The sequence below is a fragment of the Stegodyphus dumicola genome, chromosome 1 (genome assembly GCF_044657685.1).
Source record: "Stegodyphus dumicola isolate Sdum_Otavi_A_Nest chromosome 1, ASM4465768v1".
NCBI lineage: Eukaryota > Metazoa > Arthropoda > Arachnida > Araneae > Eresidae > Stegodyphus > Stegodyphus dumicola.
Window position 1 is genome coordinate 51,625,499 of NC_140768.1, and position 24,130 is coordinate 51,649,628.

The 24,130-nt window shown below is 32.6% G+C and overlaps 1 protein-coding gene across 3 annotated transcripts in view; it reads right to left on the reverse strand.

Annotated features, from left to right (window-relative positions):
• Positions 1–9,131: 9,131 nt before the first annotated feature.
• LOC118191059 (ankyrin repeat and BTB/POZ domain-containing protein 2) overlaps positions 9,132–24,130 on the reverse strand; it is a 224,805-nt gene continuing 209,806 nt past the window's right edge. For all 3 annotated transcript variants that reach the window (XM_085814381.1, XM_085814378.1, XM_035361853.2), the window contains 5 exons: positions 23,676–23,854; positions 18,482–18,587; positions 18,085–18,272; positions 16,859–16,927; positions 9,132–15,981 (listed from right to left, as the gene is read on the reverse strand). In XM_085814381.1, coding sequence (XP_085670507.1) covers positions 15,655–15,981; positions 16,859–16,927; positions 18,085–18,272; positions 18,482–18,587; positions 23,676–23,854 — 869 coding nt within the window. In that variant the 3' untranslated portion in view covers positions 9,132–15,654. The remainder of the gene's footprint in view (positions 15,982–16,858; positions 16,928–18,084; positions 18,273–18,481; positions 18,588–23,675; positions 23,855–24,130) is intronic.

The following is a 24,130-nucleotide window of genomic DNA, read 5'->3' on the forward strand; positions in this document are numbered from 1 at the left end:
CATATTCCTGGAGTCTATGTATCCACGTGGCTATTTGATCTTCGAATTTCTTCAAATTTAAGAGGCAGCTCAACGATGCATGATCTGTGTGCAGCAGGAATTTTTTGCCGTAGACATAATGATGGAAATGTTCTATGGCTTTAACTGTGGCGAGCCACTCCTTTGTGGTGATACAATAATTTCTCTCTGGTTTAGATAGATACTTGCTCCAGTATGCCACGGAATGGGTGGCATACGTTCTTGATCGTTTGTTTCTTGGAACAAAACAGCACCGACACTCTTATTGCTCGCATTCGTGTTGAGAATAAATGGTTTGTCGAGCTGAGGATACGTCACATACTTGCCAACCTATGACACTCAAAAATCAGGAGATTTTTTAAAGAAATCGGGAGATTTTTCACAATGTTTAAAAGACTTTTTAAATGATAAAAATATAGTTTTTAATAATGAATTAACTTTAAATAACTGCTAATTCTTAAATGCAAGCAACACAAAAATACCTTACACATAAAGACATTTTTATTACTTGCAAAAAAAAAAAAAGGGAGGGACACTTTAATCAGTTTTTGTACAAATGTTATGAACAGTGGCAGATTTTGCTTTCATTAAGAAAGAAACGTCATAATTTTGTTCATAGCTATTGCCACGTAGGCCTGCTTTCGCTAATAAAAGTTTTTGTAATGTGTCATCACTAACATTAGATCTAAATTTACTCCTCGTTTTCGCAACAACACTGAAAATCCTCTCACATTCTGCATTACTATGGGGAACTGTCAAGATGGCCAACATAATTCTAGACAGTTCACTATATTTTAAAATTCCATCAGCCTCTTTTAATTTTCCAATTAAACTCCACTGGGTGTCAATCCTAACTGATTTTATAAATTCATTTAAGTTTTCTAATATTAAACTGCAAAATTGCGACTGCAGTATTTATCAGTGGCAATATCAATATCATCATCTTTCATGACTAGATGAAGTAACACAGTAAATCTGTCCAAAAAGTACCTTATATGAGAAAAAGATGCATTTGCCAGAGCAGAAACATCAGCAACTTTAGCATGCAAAATCACTTCATCGTTGATAGGAAATTTATGTAGTATGTAATCGCATACTCGACAGAAGCAACTTCTAACATAAAGATAAAACTTTTTGTCTTCTTCTGAAAGTTCTTTCACTACTTTTGCATTCTTTAAAGACAGCCAGCGTGTACATACATGTTTCAAAATTTTTCTCATTTCAGTATTATGCAGCTGTTGGAACTATTTCAATTTTTCCTTCCTTTTAGAATTTTCAAGATAACAATAAATATCAACAATGCAGTGGCGTAGCTAGGGTGGGGCAAGGGGGACATCTGTCCTCGGGCGCAGCATCCAAGGGGCGCCAAACTGATGATACACCTTTCAGAATGAAATGTTTTCCATTCCTGGAACACAGAAAGGGGCGCAAAATCTTTAGGTGTCCCCGGGCGCTTAAAACCTTAGCTACGCCTCTGCAACAATGTGTTCATCCGCATTTATTGGTAAAGAAGCTGCCTCTTTTTCAGTTGCTAAATTTAAGGGGTGCAGATGCACCTCATAATTTGAAAATCTGAATTTTCCTTTCGTAAGATGCGTGCAACACCAGTCTTCAAGCCTACCATTACTGGTGCATTATCGGCACCAAGTGCTAAGCAATCATCCAGATGGGCTGCATTTTCTTTTAAAGTTTTAATAATTAGCTGTGCTATATTAAAGCCTGTCGAATGTCCTTCTAAAGTGGGGACAGAAAGTAAACTGCACTCAATTTCTGAAGACTCTGGATTAAAAAAAGAAACAACAATTGGATACAGTTTTGAAACAGTATTATTGCTTCCATCCGTAGAGAGGCAGAACGGAGCTGTTTTAATACAACCAATAACTAAAGATTTATTTTTCAAACTCATTTCTTTAACAACTGCACCTGTTTTGATCCTTGCACTTGAGTATTTCTTAGCGATTTCACTATCAAAGAAACATTTTTCTAAATAAAGCTGCAGCGTGATCCGATGCATGCAGTGGCAGGTGTAAAAAGGCAGAGAACAGACATTCTGCATTAATAACTTTTTGGTACTTTGTTTCCGAAGAAAAATTTAATTTTTTTTTTTTTTTTAACAACTCATGTTGTCCTTGTGTTTTGGGGTACGCATATGTTTGAGAACATCTGGCCTTCCACCCTGCGAAATCGAAAAATCGCAATGACAGACGGTACACATCGCAAATTTATTACATTTCTTTGAGGAAATAATGGAAGTCAACTGTGTACGATTTTTGAAATGTACACGAGTATTTCACCTTTCTCGCAGACATAACAAAAGATAATAAATTCTAAAACTATTTCCCGATGGCACGTGTACTCACACTACTCGGGACAATATGAATGAAATAACTAAAGAACATCCAAATAACAGCCTTGAGCTTGCTTTATGCTCATTGGCTAATATATGCCAGATGACACGCAGTGGAGCTCGATGCCCATTGGAGAACTGGAGAACGACGTTTCTAAAATTCAATTGCTTTCAGACGTCCAAAATCACTTTTTTTTTCTTTTTGTTCATATAACGAAGTATTAAGCCAAGTTCCATAAAAATCGCGAGAAATTTTAAGAATAAGATAAAGTCGGGAGAAATATATTGTAAATCGGGTTGGCGGGAGAGCGGTCGAAAATCGGGAGAGTTGGCAACTCTGCGTCAGGATTGAAGGAAATGCTAATGCCTCTTTCATTTTGTTAAATGCATCCTCACAATCTTTGGTCCAGAAGTACTTTTTCTTGATCTCTGTCAGCTTATGAAGGGTCTTTCGATGGAAGAAAAATCCTTCACAAATCTACCATAGGTGCAAAGCTCTAGGAAGCTTGTTAGCTGATGGACATTTTCAGGGCGTCTTCAATGTTGAACTGCTGACACTTTTCCTGGATCTGAAAATACACCTTCGGCTGAGATGACATATCCAAGGTAAATCACTTCCTGTTTGAAGAGTTTACATTTGGGGGGGGGGACTTAGATTGGCTTCTTTCAGTTTCTGAAGCACCTTTCTAAGATTTTCTAGGTGTTCAAAACTCTTTCCGACGATGTCATCCAGGTATAGACAGGCTTCGTAGGCAAGACCTCTCAACACGGTCTCCAAGGAAGCGTTCGAATGTTGGTGGCGCATTACATAATCCAAACAGCATCTCATTGAACTGCCAAAGGCCTTGTCCAGTAGTAAATGCCGTCTTTTCTCGGTTATTAAGGTGTATCTCGACCTGCCAATATCCACGCTTTAAAATGAGTGTCAAAAACTACTTGCTTCCAGAAAGAGTGACCAGAATATCGTCAGTTCTAGGAAGAAGGTCTTTCTTCGTAACCCCGTTCAATCGGCGATAGTCAACACAAAATCTAGTTGAACCAATTTTCTTTCTGACCAAGAGGATGGGAGAAACCGAGTTACTAAGGCTCAATATTGTCGCTTTCTTGCATGCTCTTTAGAAGTTTCCTTACCTCTTCCAGTTCAGCAATTGGTAAATATTTTGGATGTTGCTGGAGTGGTGGATGATCCCCGGTATCGATTCTATGCTGTATGAAACTGGTTTGATCTATTGTCAGAAAACGAGGAGGAGAAAACATCTTCGAATTCTTAAATGACACGTTCGTCACCACTCCTGTCTTCATCACTTAGTTGGGCATTCTGCGTTAATTCCAATGTTAGGCTCTTCGAAATCAGGAATTCTGGAGGGTCACTGTTTCATTTAACGCAGCTCCTGGAGTACACGCTGCAACCATTTCATCTTTCCTAATAAATTTTGCTTTATCAGTTAGTTACATTGGCAACTTTCACCTGGATAACGGTACTCAATAGGTCGACGTGTGTCCAGGATACTAGTACTCCTCGCAGGGTGTTTAAGTTCAAGGAAAAAATGTGTTTTGGTGGAAAGCCTAATCTGAGTATTCAAAGGTCTGTAGTATTTGCTGCTTATGCCGTTTGATGGTAGGTGGCACTTCCAAACGTGATGTTAACGTTTAATTTCCCATCGACGTCGATTTTATCCTGGGACAGAGTCTGAAGGGTAACGCAGGGCGGCATCTAGATGAGTTTACCTTCTAGTTGTTTAGCCAGATCTTTTCGGATGATAGTAACATTGGCTTCCGTATCGATGGTCATATTGCAGGGAATTCCATTGATATATCCCATGATGAAGAGTCCAACTCAGTGCAGAAATCTGACGTGCTTTAAAATGGAGCTTTTCACTATCTGGCAGAATCCGTTCTGCAAGATGGCCACTAATGTTTTCTGCATCCTTGATGGAGAGTGTTCTTATTTTCCATGGCTTGGGGTGTTCTGCAGTTCCTTTTCACATGGCCTTCGCCACTTCAGTCCCAGCACTTTAGGGTCGCTTTGTTGTCCTCGAATTCTTTCTCGGGCTTTGATTTGTCTGGTTAAATTGTCTGTCTTATTTTCCGTTCCCTGGGATGTTCTGCAGTTTCTTCGTACATGGTCTTCACCACCACAGTTCTAGCACTTATGATCGGTTTACTGCCACTGTGGTTCCTCGTTAATGCATTGACTTGCTTGGTTAAATCATCTAGACCGAATAGTCAGTTGATTCGCTGGCTCTTGGACTTGAGCAGCTCTGATTGGGTGTCGGTCTCTGCGAGTTGTTTGCTGGAAGCCTCGAATTTCATGCGTATACTAGAGAGCTTTTTAAATCCAAAACATCTGTCATTCCGCTTTCCGTATTTCAGGATGCTGGATGCCGTCAAAGTACTGCAGGGACAGAATTTCTTTCGTATTTGTCGGGCACTCTGAAAAGGAAAGATGAGACAGCCCTTCAACACTTCTCACCAAAGCGCTGGATAAAGCTTTGAACTCTAACCCCTGGTTTTCAGGCAGAGTTTGAAGGATATCGACTGTTTCTGGTCTCAGAGAAGCAGCGAGATGGCAGGCCTTAGCTTGAGAATCTCATCCATTCTTGTCCGCCATTAGAAAATTGTGTCTTGTATACTTGCTAGGAGGTCTTATTATTATATGTGGATAGCTTCAGAGAGGGACGAGAAGGCATTGATATAAATCGAAAATCATCAGAATTGCTTCCTGCTATTGCTATGCATTTCTTAAAGATGTCAACTTCTTTGGCGATGGCAGCAGAAACCCTGTCTTCAATTTGTTCTTGGACGGCAGAAACTCATTCTTCAATTTCTCCAACTCTGTTTCCAACCTTGTATATTCTTTCTTCTATAGCTTCAAATTTGCTTTCTATTAAGGCAGTTACTTTTCATTTCCTCTTGAACTTGTTTGAGGGCCCCTATCTTGACTTGACCCGCTTACATCTCTGCTTTAACGGATTCTTGTCCTGCTTGACAGCCCCTTCCATTTTCTCCTGGAATGCAGCAAAGGCAGTCACTAGCTGTCTTAGTTGCTCCTCAGTCGCTCTTGTCACCAGCATTCAACCCCATATCTGACACCAAAAAAAGTGGTGCATGCGTAGAAATCCCTTTTAACTTTAATGCATACGGGTCCAGTGATAGGTTGATAAAATTTATTTTATCGAAAGAAACATTTCAGAGTTCTGGAATTTTCCACAAAAATACTCCTATAAATCTTCATAGTATCACAGAGTAAAATTAGTAGTGACATTTCAAACTACTAAGAACGTTTAACGCTATGGCAAAGCTCAGATAAAGAGTGAAGCTAGACCGGCCATAGTACTGGAAACTCGCATTGAGCTAACAGCAAACAACAATGGAAAACAGATGCTCTCTCTGGCCTAATGTAGTTTTCACACCGGCTGCCGAATATTTCTACGCTTTCTGCTTCTCGAAATTCCCGGAAGTCAATATGAGAGCCGAATTGTGGTTACAGCTACTGTAGTGATCAATTACATTTCTTCAAATACCTTTTACCGCGATACAGGGAACCACCTAAAATGCCGACAAAATTAATTCCCCAAAAGGTTGCCAGCTTGGCGATATCTCTCCAAAATACCAGGATCACCATACTCAATGTTAAACATAATGGATTTACTCAATGTTAAACAGACTTGCCCCTATATTCTTATTTTTCTGGCATAACTCGACTCTTTAGATATTCATGTTGCATTCCAGGGGAAAATAAAACAATTTTACATATGATTGCACTCTATGTGCAAAATTCGTAACTATATATATAACGCAAAATAAATTAAAAGAAGCCTCCCAAACGGGAAAGTGGTTAGAGAATCTGACTATCAACAGTAGCTGCAGTGATTTTTTTTTTTTTTTTTTTTTTTACTTATGTTTTTGGATTTTGTGTGGTTCCAACACTAGGACACATTTTTTCCATAATCATATACAGATAAAAGCAAAATATGAAGAAGTGGAGTACAACATTCTTAAATCGTTTGTAAGTGTAAATAAGTATCAAAAGGCTTGGAGTTGAGTCCTGAGAAGGCATGGATGTAAATTGGCCGTCCCTTTATAGGAGGCAAGGATGGCCCACCTATTAGTGCCTCCACAATAAAATGACCACCACTTCCGGCCCTAGTATTTTCCGAAGCCTTATAATGTCTAGTATCTGCCATTAGGAAAAACATACATTGCACACATATTGTTCCTTCTCTAAAAATGTGAAATATAATTGTCAGCCAAAAATAGTTACTTTTTATATTATTCTTCAAGAACAAAATGAAATTTTTTATTAAAATAGTAATTTAATTTAGATAAACTTTCATTAAATTGGTGAAAATGGTAGTGTTAAAGATGATTGTTTAGTGTAAATGAGGTACCTAAAAAATTGCTGAAAGCTTCTTTTCCTTAAATATTAGTTTTAGATTTACTAAAGAACAAAAATTCTAAGCAGTGTTAGTTCAAGATGGTTCAGATTCCAGTGACAATAGTAGTTGCATGGGCATTTTCAGGGTTTTTCTCATATGTAATGTGACTACTAGCCAGTTTTCTAAATGCTGCATAAAACATCTTTATCCTTTGAGTCTTTATATTCTTTGTCAAAATCAAGCAAACAAACAAAAACAAAAATATTTAAAAATTCAAAAAAAAAAAAAAAAAAAAAAAAAAAGGGGGGGGGGGCCAAGAAAGAAAGAGCCATACTTTTTATATTTGAAATTTAGAGCTTTATAAACAAAAGGTGTTCTTATAGTCTAGAGGTATTTACGTTTCAACAAATTTATACTGTTTAATACTACAGTCAAAAGTCGTTAATCCGGACTCGTCGGGACTTCGGCGATTCCGGATTATCGATTTTTCCGGATTATAGATCATCAGTTTAAATCTCGTAAGATGGCATGCAGAAATTCTAAAATTAAAAATATGAAACCGTAATTTATGAAATAAAGAACAATTATGATCTAAAGGGTATCAAAATTTGCAAAAAGAAAAAGCTTAATATTTATTTGTTTACTTTATTAAACATTTCTTTCAATGTAAGTTGTTTAAGTTTTGCTTCGTTTCATGTGATAATACTTTCTCTTTAATTCTATTAAACAGACATAATTTCTTGTTCAATTACAAAGTTCCGCTGTTCAAGTCCTATAATTGCTGTGTCTAGAACACCGATTAATTTGTCAATCGAAATTTTTTCGTTTTCAATAACCTCTGTCACTTTCTTCGCTATGGAAAGCGAATTATAATGACGAGGAACTTGTTTTAAATCATATCAAAGACGGAGCATATCGAGATGAAATACTACATTTGGTAAGGAATTATAAGCCAAATAAAATAAAAACATCTGCGCTGAAGATAAGGATAGTGTTGACAGATCAACTTCCAATTCATTACGCGCCCGCCGCGGCGATCCCCCCCCCCCCGCCGAGCAGCGTGAAATTGATAAACAGATTTCGGATTTCAAAACATACTTTCGCTTTAGATCCTTTACATATTAACAAATATATATCGGAAATTCTATTTGATATAATCGAAAGTTTAAGCTTACTTTTATAAAATTGCTCTTACAGTCTGCAAAAAATAATAAGCCGGATCCAATTCGAAAATTAAGGAACCACGCAATCATCAACATTAACTGAAATAGATAATTAGATAATTTTAGCTTATACGTCCATTATACATAAAACGCGCACGCGAAAACGTATTCTGCACTTGCGCACACTCATATGCGCAGTCGTAAAAGGTCTTACGCGCACGCGTAAACGCCTATGCGCATGTGTGAACGCGGCGCATGCGCAGAAAGTTTTTAGTTTTGAGGTCCGGATTATAGATCATTCCGAATTATGGGTGTCCGAATTAACGACTTTTGACTGTATATAAAATTGCAAGGCTGTTAACCAAATTAATGTTCTTGAACAAATTTTATCACATTTCTTTAGTTAGCAAAACAAAATATCCAGTGGATTGCATTATATCTCATGTATTGTTTTACTATAAAAAAAAAAGTATTCTTTAATGCCTTGAATATCAAATCACACTTTCTTTTTATGTGGATTATGTTTGTCAATCGTCTTTTAACTTTCTGAATAGCTGGATTGCGTTTACTAAATGTTAAGATATATTACTATATTTATGTGCATTTATTATTTGAAGTACTTTGTCTAATTTTTTCTTCATAATCCCGATATCATCATAATGAAGGTTATGGAAGCGTAGACTAAAATATATAACATTCTAGTTTATTAAATGTGTAAATAAAATTGTTTATGAATGGATCCAAGAAGTCTGCTCAGAGAGTTAAAAAAATTTAGTAATGTGTAGGAAGCACCATTTTCGGCACTCTTAATAAAAATAATTTCAAAATTATTTATAAAACATCTTTATTACTTTTATTTGGTGGATAAGTATCCTGATGGTCCCAGCAACTAATGTATATTTGTTAACAGTAGATAAAAGAATTATAAACATTTCACCCTGCAATTGAGTCGAAACAGCAAAAAATAAAAAGTTGTAATTGTATTTAAAATCCAAGCATACAGACTGTTTCACTTCTCATAAGCCCAAAGTTATGGCTTGCCACATAGTAAGTAAACACAAATGTAATAATTGTAGCAATATGTTTGTTGAAAGTTGCTTACAAATCGCATTTTACAGCAAGTGCTAGAAATGGTAACCTCTATCTTTCTGATACCTGGCAGTCCTGTGTTCTATGTTTGCAAACATCTTAGTGTCCTACGTGTGCCAAGTGTAGCTGCAGTGATTTTTTTTTTTTTTTTTTTTTTACTTATGTTTTTGGATTTTGTGTGGTTCCAACACTAGGACACATTTTTTCCACAATCATATACAGATAAAAGCAAAATATGAAGAAGTGGAGTACAACATTCTTAAATCGTTTGTAAGTGTAAATAAGTATCTACTGTGCTGGAAGTAACTGTGTAAATTAAAATCATCCAAATAATTTTTTTTTAAAAATGTCAAAACTATTGCAGTAAAATAATTTTAAATTATTTTTAAGGCGGTTTTTCAGATTCTTCCGAAATACCTGATAGTAACCAATCAGCCTTTTTAAGGATATTAAGGATTTTGTCATTCAAACTTCTTCAGGCTGCCAGGTCAGTATGAGAAGGAAATGGCCACTTGCAGAAATTTTTAAAATGCAAATGTTGATATTTTTAAAGTTACATACCGTCACAATTATATTTGCTACCTGGTATGCTTTTCTGTAGTCTCAGGGCTTTTTGCAAGTGAAACATTCTGCATTTTTAACTATTATAAGGAATAAAAAGTTCAATGCACATTTATTCATTTTTAAGAATTGTTGCAAAGACACTTGTAACAAAAGCTGTAAGACTATTACAGATTTTGAACATTTTCACATTTACCACAAACTGCTTAATGCACTAGACTGAAAGTCTGTTATGCAGTACGAAAGTATTCTAAATCATAGGACGAATATAAACAAACATATCTACAGATTAAGTCATGATACAGTGCAAAGCAATGTGTATGAGTACACAAACACTTTATATAAGAAAGACTATATTTTGATTACTTATGGCAGATATAAAGGCCTCCTACACGGTGGGTTTTTCTCCTTCCTGAGGTAGGATATGCAAATGGCAAAGTTAAATTGCTGTAAAGACTTCATAATTATAAATTGTACTTTAGGTTTTACAGCAAGATAACTATAATATAAATTAAGCACACAATATGTTTATCACGAAAAAACACATACATGATCTTGTTTACAAAAGATGGTGTATACATAAAGAGTAATTATTTTCTAAATTTCATGACATGATTGATTTTTTTTAAATTTCTATTTCATGTCAAAGATTTTGAAATGTGGTCTTTATATATTTTCCAATCAAATAAAATTTTCAAATTTTAGATCAGTGTAAGAGGAATATTGAGTAATAAGATTTCATACAAGAATTTTGTATTAAACATATCTCTTTTGAGTATATACTGCATATTTGATATGTATGTATAAGATCAAAAGTTTGATATGCAGCATGTGATACCACAAGCAATCAAATACTGTAACACTGCATTGCCCATCCTTCCCAACAGGCAAATATGCATGCAGAGATGCAATGTGTCAGCTATTGTAATTATATTCAAAATTATAAAAGGGCAAATTTGTATATATTTTTCACAAAATGCTAATTTCAGAACTTACGAGATACAAACGAGAGTGTTAGTGATAGGTTGACTTAATGAATATTAATTAAATTTTTGTTTGTTACCAGATAAGAGTATGATTGAAGACAGAAGGTATTTTTTTGAGAATAAAATAATGCTACCAAAACAAATAAGAACGTTACATTAAGAAAGTTATTTAAATGTAGGATGCAATGTTGTATCACCAGTCTGCAGTAGATTGAAATATATTCAAGCATTTTCAAACAAATATTGTTGCAAAACAATGAATTAAACATAGGGAATTTGAAAACTGAATTAATGTAAGTAAAAAAAAAAAGCAACAAAACTATTTGAAGAAAAAATATATACATATACATATACAGTTGAAATGCTTCAACAAATTTTCCTATTTTTTTATTGCAAAATTATTAATTTTCAAAGTCACTATATTTCTGTTTTTATAGAGTTGATATTTATCCTAGGTATAATGGGGATGTAAAATTTATGACTATATATATATATATACAAAGCCAGGACAAAGTGAGGCATTTGTCTCAGGGTAATAACTAGAAGGAATGCAAAATAACTAGTACAGAAATTTCCCTTGAAAAATACATATGACTGTTAACACTTAACTTTAAAACGCAAATGCCTTAAGAATACATTTCAAACAACATATTTTATTAATACAATTTATAATAATTTCAAAGCTTTTACATTCATAAGTACCGTTTTTACTCTGTGTGCTTATATGGTCGATTGCTTGATTGGCTGTTAATCTTGTATTTCTCTTCAGTCAGGATAGCCCCTTTCAGTTCATGTTTGACACAGCATATTATCAATATTATAAGCAGTAAAATTATTTAAATATAAATGAATTCACTTTTTTGATTACTTTACTGCAATCAGGTTTCTTGCTTGATGTATGTTTTAATTGCATAGTTTCCGTCAAAAGTCTTGAGGTTTCACAGTACCGTACACACTGTTTTCTAAAATTAAAATTAATCGTTAGTGTTAATGTGCTGAGGTTTAATATACATTTGATGTTATGACCTGCATAGACTAAACTTGCTTGTATAGCATCAAGATGTGTACATTGTTAATTTTGTACACCTTACTTTAATATCAACGATAGCTTAGTTAGCCACAACAAGCTTTTTGAAGTCCATGAGCTGAGTAGGGAAAGTGCAGGCAATTGTCTGCACTTTGTTGAAACAGACCTACCCTATAATCAGTCTTTTGCTTATTTTTGATGTAAGCTTTGAATGTGATGCATTCTTGGGGATTTACTTTATTGTTTTCATGTGTGATTTGTGGCAGTAGTATACTTGGTTTTATTATGTTTTGGTTGACAGATTAAAGAATCAGTGCATTAATTAGCCTATCTTATTCTTTCTCAAAATCGTAATGTAGACATATAAGGTAAAACATCACATTTTCTTTTTAGTTGTTTTCTTATTTATAATGTATGAAACATTAAAATAAAATATTTAGTTTCAAAGAAATAAGAGGAACATTTAGCAATTTAAATTTTTTGGCTAATATAACTGATAAGAAGTAAATAAATGTTTTAAAATATATTGTTAAAACAATACATTTTAAAACGTTTATTTTCTTTTTGTTGATTACAAGGTAATTGATGTGAATACAATTGAGAAACGTGTTCCTCACTAAAAAATAATAAGAAATACAGTATGGGAAAGACTGAAATATGAAGAAAGAGACAAGTGAACAAGATAAAGATTAATGTATGTTAGATTATTTTTGCTAAATTAGATGTTCATTTAAAGATTTAAAAAACTGAAATTAAAATATCAAAATCATTGAAACTGGGAGTAGCAAACTTGTTGATTGGTGCAAATGAAAATTAGTTACAAATAACTGTCATATTCAACAAAATATTCAAACAAACAAAATATTCACAAATTTAATGCCTTGAAGTTTCCTGATTTAACTGATGAAGCAGGGAAAAAGCATGAAGCATTATTAAATCTTATCAATTTTAAAATTATATTTATACTATAGGGATTATGATAAAACTTTTGATTTAATAGTGATTTACTAGTCACATTTAAATTATTACAGTTAGCTGACATAAATTTTTGTTTTAGCTCAAATGAGCCTTTTAACAACAAAAAATTTTTTGACAGATAAAAGATGTATGAATTAAAGAGACTTATCCATTGATTAAATGATTATAGTAAAGTATGTATGGTTGTCTGCTTTAGAGGGATGCTTTGATGGAGAATATTCTACAAGAACTGTCTCATATTCAAGTTACACATGGACAAACCCTTTGGCCATACTCAGGCTTGAACAATACCAGGACAACCTTCTAATCTTATGAACCGGCCTCTTGACATGAACATTAATGGAGAAATCAGGAGCTTATTTAAAAATTGCCAAGAAGAATTTTGGCAATTAGGAATATCTCTTAAAATGAAATTTTAACATATTGAATTCTTGATCTGTATTAAAAGGTGAAGAAAAGAAAAATGAAGAAACTATAAAATTCACAATACTTCACAGAATTTGAAACAATGATGGGAACATATTAAGATAATTTTAAGCATGATAATTATGTCCTGATTACATCTGCATTTTATTCTACATAGGATTATTTGTGTCAATTAAGAGCTGTTAGAGATTTTGAGACATTAATAAATTAATTGTGTCAGTAAATTATTATGAAACCATAACTTGTATTAAAGTATGGGATATTGTCCATTGTAGGACAACACATTGCAAATAGTTTTCTACAGAAAGATAAGACTGCCAGTGTTTCTAAGTAGCCATTGTTAAATGTGTCATTCTTATACTAGTTTTCTTATTTTTTTAAAAATAATAATAGTAATAGTTTAAGATAATAAGTAGCAGGGATACTCGATGGGGATCAAGAATTAATGCTGTTAAAGAACTGTATCTACAAAAAAATCGAAGTACATTGGTTATCAAAAGATATGAAATCAAATGATAAATTATTGCAGTAGGATGACAAAAGTAGCATTTTGAAGCAAATCAATTAAAAAATTTTCATAAGCGCTGTCTGGAGGGAGATTACTGCATAAAAATTTAAAAAGTAAATGAATCTTGCAATCAAGATATAACTGTTTGCAAAGTCAGACACTTGGACAGGGAGATTATGCCTTTCTTTAAGGCAGGTAACAGAAAATTTTTCTGAATGTTACTTTAAGAAGTGTAGAAGTTTAGAGACAAATATGTTAACAAAATCTGAACAGAAATAGAAAAAAATTTAATAAATTAGATTGTTAAGAATCAAATGATAAGAAAAACTAATTCAGTAAGCTGTTTGTTTATTCATTGTAGAATTAAAGAAATGTTAGATGTTTTAATCTCACAAATAAAACAGAGATAAGAAAAGTTGAAACACCTTTTTGATTTTCAGTTTCTAACTGCTGAAAAATTAATATAATTAAATTTAGGTAACGCAAAGACGACAGGTTGTAACTTCGCACTTAACCATATGAATGATATAAATGCTGCAGAAATTCGGTCAGAAATATGTTTTAAAAACCTTGTTTTTTCTGCAGTTTTGGACACTAGCTATAAGACTCAGTTCATTTAAAAATAATTTCAAACATATTTCATGCCATATCTCATTTAGTTAAATTTAGAAGCAGTATGAAGAATACTTTTTTGTTGCCAGTTAGTACTGCCAGTGGTGAAAGAAGCTACAGCAAAATTAAGATAATAAAAGGGTGTATAAGATCTATACTTGATCAGGAAGAATGTTCAAACAAGGCCATTCTGTGAGCTTGTTTTTTGAAACATCACCATCTTTTAGCAATATTCATTTAAACATTTTCTATTTCAGATCTAGTCATTCTGTGGAACTATGTAATTAAGTGATCAAGTAGGTTTTGAGTATATTATTGATTATTTTGTTCCGTTAAAGGCAAGAAAAGTTAAATTATATTTAATGTCATTTATTAGAAAGGAATCTTAATACTTTTCATTTCAAAACTGTAAATCACCATCATAGCTTTACATTTTCCTGAAAATATAAAGCTATTATTAATTATTATTATAAGAATTTTGGTATCATGATTTGAAATATAATAATGATTGAAATATGCATAAAAAATGTACAGATATTGTTAACTTGTACTGTGTTTGTGCATTGTAATTTATACACTCGTGTGCGTATACATATTTTATTTTAATTTTTATGGGTGGATGCGTTGTATATAGGGGCACGTACTGACTCTTTGCTTCAGGTGAAACCATATATAGGCATGGCTCTGTGTGTGTTTGCTTTTAATTTAGAATTACTTTTTTATTTTAAAACATTATTACAGTAATATTAATCTGTTACTTTCACCCAATATTAATCTGTTACTTTCATCCAAGAAACACATTTATATAAGAAGAAATACATTTTGATTACATATATCCAAGAAATGCATTTTGATTATATTTCTTTTATTTAAAAAAGGCTTTGTATTCCATTTATGAATACTGTTATCAGACTTGCTGTTTGTCAGTAGGAAAAATTATATGCTTTCCTTTGAAGCATGCATATATATATATATATATATATATATATATTTATCTCTGAATTAGAAGATTTTTTGTAATGTAGACTTAATTTTAAAATGAATTTTTCAAATTTTAAAATGAATTCAAATGTTGAATTTCATATGTCAGACTATTAATGCCAAAATCTATATATTCTTTTCCTTATCAGTGGTTATTTTTTCATTTATTTTATTGCAATTAGTGTTAAAATATGATTTCATCTTTTCGATATTGAAGATATCATGAAACTTTTTTTAACTTTTTATGCTTTTAATTAAAAGATTTTTTTACAAGATCATATTTTTTTATGAAAATGGAAATCTTTTATTTTTTTCAAAGAATAAAATGCCATTAACTGTATATGTTAATGTAATGAAAGATTACAAATAAATAAATTTTAATCATGATTAAAATATTACCTTCCAAATAACATTACAAAATGGCACATATATTAATGCATAGCTATGTAATAAAATTTTAACCATGATTAAAATATACTCCCAAATAACATTATGGAATGTCATTAAATAATATTAGGCATTAAGATTATAATATTTTATATTACATATATGAAAATTTTCCTAACTTATCTTCTTCATTCAGCTTTTACTCGTACACATGGATTTGTTTATAGATGATTTTTCCCGTATTCTCGTCTGTAATGTTAGTAGTAGTCCACTTAGTACATCATGATTGTGCATTTTCTTTCCAAATATTAACTTTCGAACACTGTCATCATAAGTGAGTAAAGCCACCATGTTTTGCAGAAGGAAACCTTGACAGTATTCCAGTAAGTATACTGCATTGTATACTTTTGCATGTATGTACATTGAAACCACATTGTCTAAATCCACCAGTTTAGAACTTCGAGATTCGCAGAATCGGAGCAGTCCGTCCAATTGAAAAAAGCTGGCAGCTGCCATCAGCTAAAATAGAGCATTAAAACAATTAAATATGTGAAATACTTTAACAAGAACATAAAATTTAATTAAAAATTAATATGATATAAAATGTAATAATATGTAGTATTATGAATAATATAATATGTAGTAATTGTGAATGGGGGTGTAAAGAAGAAATGTAGATCTAGGAGCAGCAAACACATCAGTAATAAAAATAAAGCAAAATGGCTAGAATACATGAATTGCAGCCTGTTTAAGTAGTAAAATACTGAGTGGTAAAGAAAACGGTTTCAAAATTGTAGCATGCTGTGTTTGATTAAGAAACAGTTAGCAGATGGAAATTGATAGAAATATCACAAGTAGGCTGCTTTGTGCAAAAAATAAAGTTTGCTAGATAATATTTATGCTTACAGATGGACTGTATCTGAAAAATATTTCATGTAGATATACTATGGACTATGCTGATTGAAGTGTTAATGCTGCTTTTAAATCTGGCTACAATGAAATGACAGTTTCTTTCATAGACACTGATTATACTAAGAGACACACAAAAGTTTCTTCTGAAGAAGTAGTAGTCAATCTTTAAAATTATTTGAAGGGACAAATTGTACAAATTGAAAAATGACAGATATTGACATAAAATGCTGCAAAATCATTATGATATTTTCAGAGAAATTATTCTTCCTATAAATAAAAATAATTAATTTCATTCTAATTTGTGACATTTTAAGGCCATACCTCTTTCTGATTATTCATATCATTATGTTGAAGCGGCATTAATTTTTTAAGGGGAATAATCTTGAGTTGGCTTATCATCAATTGTTTTGTTTTTTAATTTAATAACATTTCACATTTTTATAATTATTAATCTATGAATGCAAAGAGAGAACTTTTTGCTTACCTCTAAAACATCATTTTGGTCTATGTCGCAATTTTCATAACCACCCTTATATAAGTACTGCATCACCAGCTGTTAAAAAATAATTAAAAAAATTCTAATAGCTGTTTTGTTGTCAATAATCATTATGCATATTTATGACAATTAAAGCATTTATGAAAGCTTTTTGATGAAAAGTGCTTACAATTTATTATATAGTGTTGTGCATATACAGGTTTGTATTGATTGAAAGCACACAGAGAGGATATATAGCTCAAATTTATTTTAGCAAAGCACAGTCAGTAATTACACTTCAAACTACTAATAATGTTAAACACAAAGCAATGTAAAGGGCCTCTAAAGAGCGAAGCTCATACAGACATATCTTAATACATTGAAGTCGATTCTGAACTGAAAAACCAAGAACGGATGATCTCTCCACTCTTATATAGTTTTCCTTCGGGCACCAGGAAATTTTTTTCAAAATTACTGACAGCATATATGGTTAAAATTACATATAAGGGCTGGATATGGTTACAGTTACATAAAGGCCACAATTACAGAAGCAAATATAGTTACACAGAGATCAGATCAAAATATTGTCAGATGGTCACCAGGTATGGCAAGTTTTGATGATTTTGTGCCAAACTTGGCGATAAAACTATCGCCAGCTTGGTAATATCTTGCTGATTTAGTGAGAGAACCATTTACCTCATATATACAAAATTCATAACAATATGTACATTTCCATTCAAAAACTTTTTTGCATTGGGAATTAATAATCTGAAATGAGTAATTGTAATTAGACTCTCAGAATTAATCTCTAAATATGAGAACATTTAGTCTGAATATATACAGTCTGCATTTTCTTTCAAGTGAGATCTTTTATCGTCAGCCTTTATAATTAATACTTTAATAAACACATTTCAGTATTTTAACTAATATAGTTGGCAGGATGTCAACTGGTATTCTATGTTAAATAATTACGTGATATGTTACATAAAGTGCTCTTGCAAAATATTGTATGAATGCATTGTTTTGGAAAATATATGGCAGCATACTAGTTACCGAAGAATTACAGCTATTTATGAATAGTATCTGTCTACAAATCTATATAATTTGTTAGATAAAATGTTAATTTAAACTAGTTCATTTATTTTGATTGTTGATTTTATACATACATTATTGCAGTGGAGTATAAAATAAAAACGGAAACAGTTTAACATAGATAATAAATTTAAAACACTTACTTGGAATATATCATAACGAATATCATTGATCTGCACAACAGGAGGTACACCTTCAGAAAACTTGGTTGAAAGCATAGATTTAAATCTAGGAGATGCATTGACAAGAATAATTTTATGAGCATAAAATACCCGGCCTTCGACTCTAAACTGTACATCAGACATTTCAGGATTATTTACGTATGTAGGATCTGTATTTAAAATAAAGTACATTTTAAGCTATGCATTTAAGTGATTACTAAATACATCATATTAATTTCTTACTAAATATATCATGATAATTTATATCAAATGAAAAGAATTTCACATTTTTTTACTGAAGAAATATAAGATATGTATTAAAGATGAATAATTGTCTTCAGATTTTACATTAGAAGAATGAAATAAAAAAAATGGTTACCTATTCTTGCTCCTCCAATATAGGATACATCGCGGATTTCTTTTATAGGTTCCTTACTGTAGCAGTTTGAAAAAATATCTGCTAGAAGCAGAGTTGTTCCTTCTTTCTAAAAATAAAAGTCCACAATAAATTTCAAAGTTTAAAAATTTCTTTCTTATAGCTTTATATACTGTGTCCACAAAAGTCTTTACCGAACCTTTTTTGTATTTTTTTAATTAAAAAAATTAATTTTCTATAAAATACAAAATCTAATTTTTTTAAAGTTCTTTTGATCCCTATATTTGATATTTAAGAAAATTTTGCACTTGTTATAAAAACGTTTGACTCTTCTACAACAAAAATTTTTAATAATATTTTAATTATTTAATATTTTAATTAAAAATTTGTGATACTTGACATGATTTCGAGTTTAGATTGAAGGGATTTGTTAATAAATAAATTAGGATAATTTGAGGTTTATCTTTTCTCCCCTTAAATGCCATTTAATGATATGCTTTTTGTGATTTACTAATGTCTTTAATTTATAATTTTATTGCATTTGTATGCTGAAAGAAATTTTACACAAGTAATTTATAAGTTTTAAAAATCTAAAATTATATTATTAATATTCTCATGAAATTCTTTTACTTGAGCATCATAATCTGGTAATACTAAAAAATTCATTATAGAACAAATGTTTTTCAAAGGAAATAATATTACAAGTTCACCCTGTGCCAGTATTGGAGGGGGGACAGGAATTATATTGATCAGTATTTTTCACAATAATCTGCATAGAAATGCTCATCACATAATATCTTGCCATCAGAAACCTTTTTCTAAATGAAATTCCATTTTTAGTTAACGTACAAATGCAAACATTATGCTCTTCAACTTGTATACAACCCCCGAATATGATTTCTGATTTTCAAATATCTCAGTCAATTTTTGTCACATGAGAGTCAAACTTATTGTGTTTTATTTATTTTTTTATAATGATTAAAAAATTTATCTAAATATAAGTATACGGACCAGAAGAACTTATAAAAAGTTTGACATCATATTTTTACAAAATTTATTTTTTTTTAAAATGCCAAAACATGAATCTTTGTTTCATTTAAAACGTTTTTGTAAGTAGAAGTATATGTCTAAGACCAACGTTTGAGAAAATAAAGGGTGGATAAAGACTTTTTGTGGAAATGGCATCTACAAAAGATGGAAAGGCCTTTAGTTCTTTATTATATAAAGAGTATAGCAGTAAACAGGGGGAAAAAAAAGAAAAAAAAAAACTTTAAAAAGTTATCTAAGTCTCTTTAATTGTTAAGTGTATAAGTTGTATATGATTTGGCAAATGCCCATTCAGTAATTAGTTTATACTGTAATGTATGGAGGATTTAATTTATAACCATGCTAATAGCTTCTTTAGTTCTGCTATCTCATTTGAGACCATAATATAGCAAAACCTGAACATAAACAATATCATTAAAGTAATGCAGAGCCACAAAATAAAAATCATGGATTAAATAATTTCAATGACTATTCCAATAAATGCATCTTTTCATATATAACCCGTTTAGTGAACAACTGTTGTATTTTCCAAGGCTAAGATAAAGATATATTTTACTGCAAGCAAAAATGAGCTTAAAATATGCATATTTTTAAACTATGTACTACATCAAACTGAATTATTGCAACTGATTTATCTATTTATGAATCAAGTGTATGAATGGAAATTAAAACTTGATTGTCCCTGTGACGGCTTTATTAAGCCAAATTAAAGTGCAAGACCTTAGTCCATCATTTCATTTTTAAAGTCTGACATAAAAAACTAAAATACCAAGTTTAAAATTTTGCTTCTTCTGATGTTGAAAAATGTATAATTTTGTATGTTTTAAGTATTACAGGAAGATTTAGAGTTTCCTTGAAAGCGGAGGCCTAAACCACATGTTCCATTGTCCCAGGGCTGATGCGACAAGTGTGTCTGCATCAGATGGAAAAATTTAGGAGTCGCAGAAACTGCACTGGCATAAATCAAATTGGGAATATCTAAATTTTTTCTTTGATTAAATCTCTGCTTTGGCGTACATATTAAGCCTAGTCTCACCATAATTGGTTTGTTTGCAATCCATGCAAAGTAACTACAAGAAATTGCATTTATTGAGATTTTCCTGGCATGCAGAATGGAAACGTTAACAAAGGAAAGTAGGCTAGAGGATACAGAAATCCTTTTAATAAATCTGAAAGTTCAATTCTAATCCTTTTTACAATTCCTAATAGTGCATATGAACAGAACATAATGAGCATGAAGATTCATGTTGGTCGGTAAACCCTTCTAATGTGATATTCTAAAACAGTGTTTGTTTATTTTTGCTTCAAGATTATAAAATTTATTTTGAAAGTCATTTTGCTGATGGATGTACAATTTTGTTTATGTCAAATGCTTCAATTTTTTTTACAAAAGAGTTTTTTATATTCTTCAAAAAATTTCTCTTATTAATCATCCTCATCTTTGTACTACATTTTCCTTTGTACTCGTATTAACTTCATTTTAGGTTTGAATCATATCTTTGCAGGTCCATCCATTACTGAATTAAATAAGTGAAGTTGTTTCCATATTACTAAAATTGAACTATTTTAAATTACCTTTTGGGAAAGCAGGAGCATTGCTTTTGCTCGCCAAAAGTAAAATTTGAGATTTGTTTGAATTTTTAAGACAAGAAAATACGAGGGTAAGTTGAAAAATAAGTTTCTTCTGTTGACTGTGGTCAGAGTTGTGTATGAAAGTCAAAAAATAGAATTAGACATTAAAGATATGACATACCTTTATTTTATTATTCTTGTACGAGTATGTTGAGACATTTGTCATATCGCTTGATAAGCTTCAAAAAGTCCTCCAAGAAAAATTCACGCTTTGCACATGGAAGAAGCGTTGAACGGCTATGGGCGAAAGGCGACACAGCAGGAAAACACGCAAGTCACCAATACACCATTGGGTAGAGGTCGCTGCAAATCAAGCAGATGGCGCTGTTGCAGTGCCTGAGCAAAGCGGAGAGCCCCGGTAGGTATGGAGAGAAGGTGCGTTTTGAATTCGTGGTCAAAGGAGGAAGTGAGAGTAGTTATCCGCTATGAATGGGCACATGGAGTATCAGGAACAGAAATTCATAACCATCTCGTGGAAGTCTATGGGCCAGGTGTGATGTCGAAGCAAATGGTGGAGATGGTGTCGCACATTCAGTGATGGACGTCAGCAAGTAGAGGACATAACCAAGAGCTGGACGGATGTGCACGGCCACTACAGATGCAAATGTCAGGAAGGTGGATGACATGATTAGAGCGAACCGGCGTATCACCATCGATGAAGTAGCGGAAGAACTTGGAATCTCACACGAGCGAGCTCAAAACATCATCCATGACATTCTTCGATACAGAAAAGTGTCAGCACGATGGGTACCCCGACAATTGACCTTGACACACAAGGAACAACGCATGGGGGTCAGCCTGGAACACATCGTGTGTTACCATGACGATGGCAATGACTTTCTGTTTCGGATTGTGACGGGGGATGAAACGTGAGTCCACCATTTCACGCCAGAATCGAAGGCCGCATCTATGGAGTGGAAACATCCGTCATCACCTGTCCGAAAGAAGTTCAAGACAACTCCCTCTGCAGGTAAAGTGCTCCTCACAGTTTTCTGGGACACCCAAGGAGTTTTGTTGCTGGACATTTTGGCCTGGCCTTCTCACATCTGGCGTTCTGCTGTTGGATGACAATGCCAGACCACATTCGGTGACGGGAAGACAAAACCATATTGCAACTCTTGGTTGGGAGTGCCTACACCATCCGACATACAGTCCTGATCTCGCACCAAGCGACTTCCATCTGTTTCCGGCTTTGAAGAAAAATATCGGGGGAAGGCGCTTTGGAAGCAATACTGAAGTGAAACAAGCCGTTCAACGCTTCTTCCATATGCAAAGCCCTGATTTTTTCCTGGAGGGCTTTTTGAAGCTTATCAAGCGATATGACAAATGTCTCAATGTACTTGGTACCTATGTGGAAAAATAAAGGTATGTCATATCTTTAATGTCTCATTCTATTTTTGACTTTCATACACAGCTCTGACCACAGTCGACAGGGGAAACTTATTTTTCAACTTACCCTCGTATTTTAAATTATATGACTTCCAAAGGTCAGTCTCCTGTTGCATCACAGTCTACTGATGATGAAATTATTTCAAATGTATAAAGGAAAGTCAATAAGTGAGTCACAAAAAGCAATTGCAAAATAACCTAAAGAGATACCTCACTTGCAAACTATTTTTATTTCTCAATATAATCTTCATAGTTATTTATATGCTTGTCTCATTGTTTTATCAGTGTTTTAATACCAATTGCATTCTTTGGGGTTTTTTTTGGGTTGCTATGGCAACCATGCTAGGACTTCATCTTAATCATTGTCATCTGCAGAGTGTCTACCTCCTAAAATGTACTTTTAGTTTGCCAGACAGATAGTGCTGCATTTATTGTTATGCTGTATAGCGCATTTCTCCAATCAATTACTCCACTCTTAGTGCTGTTGAGTCTGTCCCAATCTCAACAGGACACCTACTTTGGTTTTCATCACAAACTTTGGTGTGACCCTGAGAAAATTTCTTGACTCGCTAATGTATGACACTACTCAGCAAATACTTCTTTCCATTAACAGGAAACATCCTTTTATGAATATCTCTCACATGAAGTCGTTTTGCCTCCCCCCACCAAAAAAAGGGGGATAACAGCATGCTACTTCTGTCTTGTACAGTCATAGAGTGCCATTGGCATTTTCAAACTACACATGTGCAATTGATACTTCATAAGCAATGAAATAAATATCATGAACTAGGATAGTTTTGTCACTTATTAGCATACATTGAAAATACTAATATTTTCAAATATATCATGCCAGTTTGTGACTTACTTAGTCACCTTCCCTTGTGTTAAACGCAGATGGTGAAAACTAAGATACTGAATTTGATAATGAGGAAGCAGAAATCAGGATTGATGAGAGTTTAGCATTAGGTCAAAGCAAATAGGAATAGTATCTAAACCTTCTAAAGAAGCGAGATTTTATAGTGTATCCGAAAATAATTGCAATGCGCAGTTAAAGACATGGATTACATTAGCTACCTTTTGATCATATATGGTTTTTACTATTTTATATAACTGAAGCAAAGATATTTACTTTACTGTGCCTGAATATTGTGAACAGTAGTGGCAGACATTCATCTACAAACTGAGAACTACAATCTTCTGGCCACACTTGTAAGTAATCCTGAAGTAGTTGATCTATCATTGGCTCAACCTGAAGTTCATATGCCATTGCTAGAGTATTCATCCAACAGTGTAATGTCCATGGCACTCCTGCAATATAAAAGTGAAAGAAATAAAATATTTCTCTTAGATTTTATTACAAACAATGTTCTAGACTTTAGTATGGTAACCCTTTGTAGATTAATATTTCTAGTTTGTAATTCAGTTTTATATGTTAGATATTTCTAACATATTAATATAACTTACAATTCTAATATTGGAGAATATTGCAATATTACAGTATATGAATATATAATCTTTATTTTGAACATTCTTGTTGCCACTAATTGTCAGAAAGCATATTATTGATATACACTGGTGTGCAAA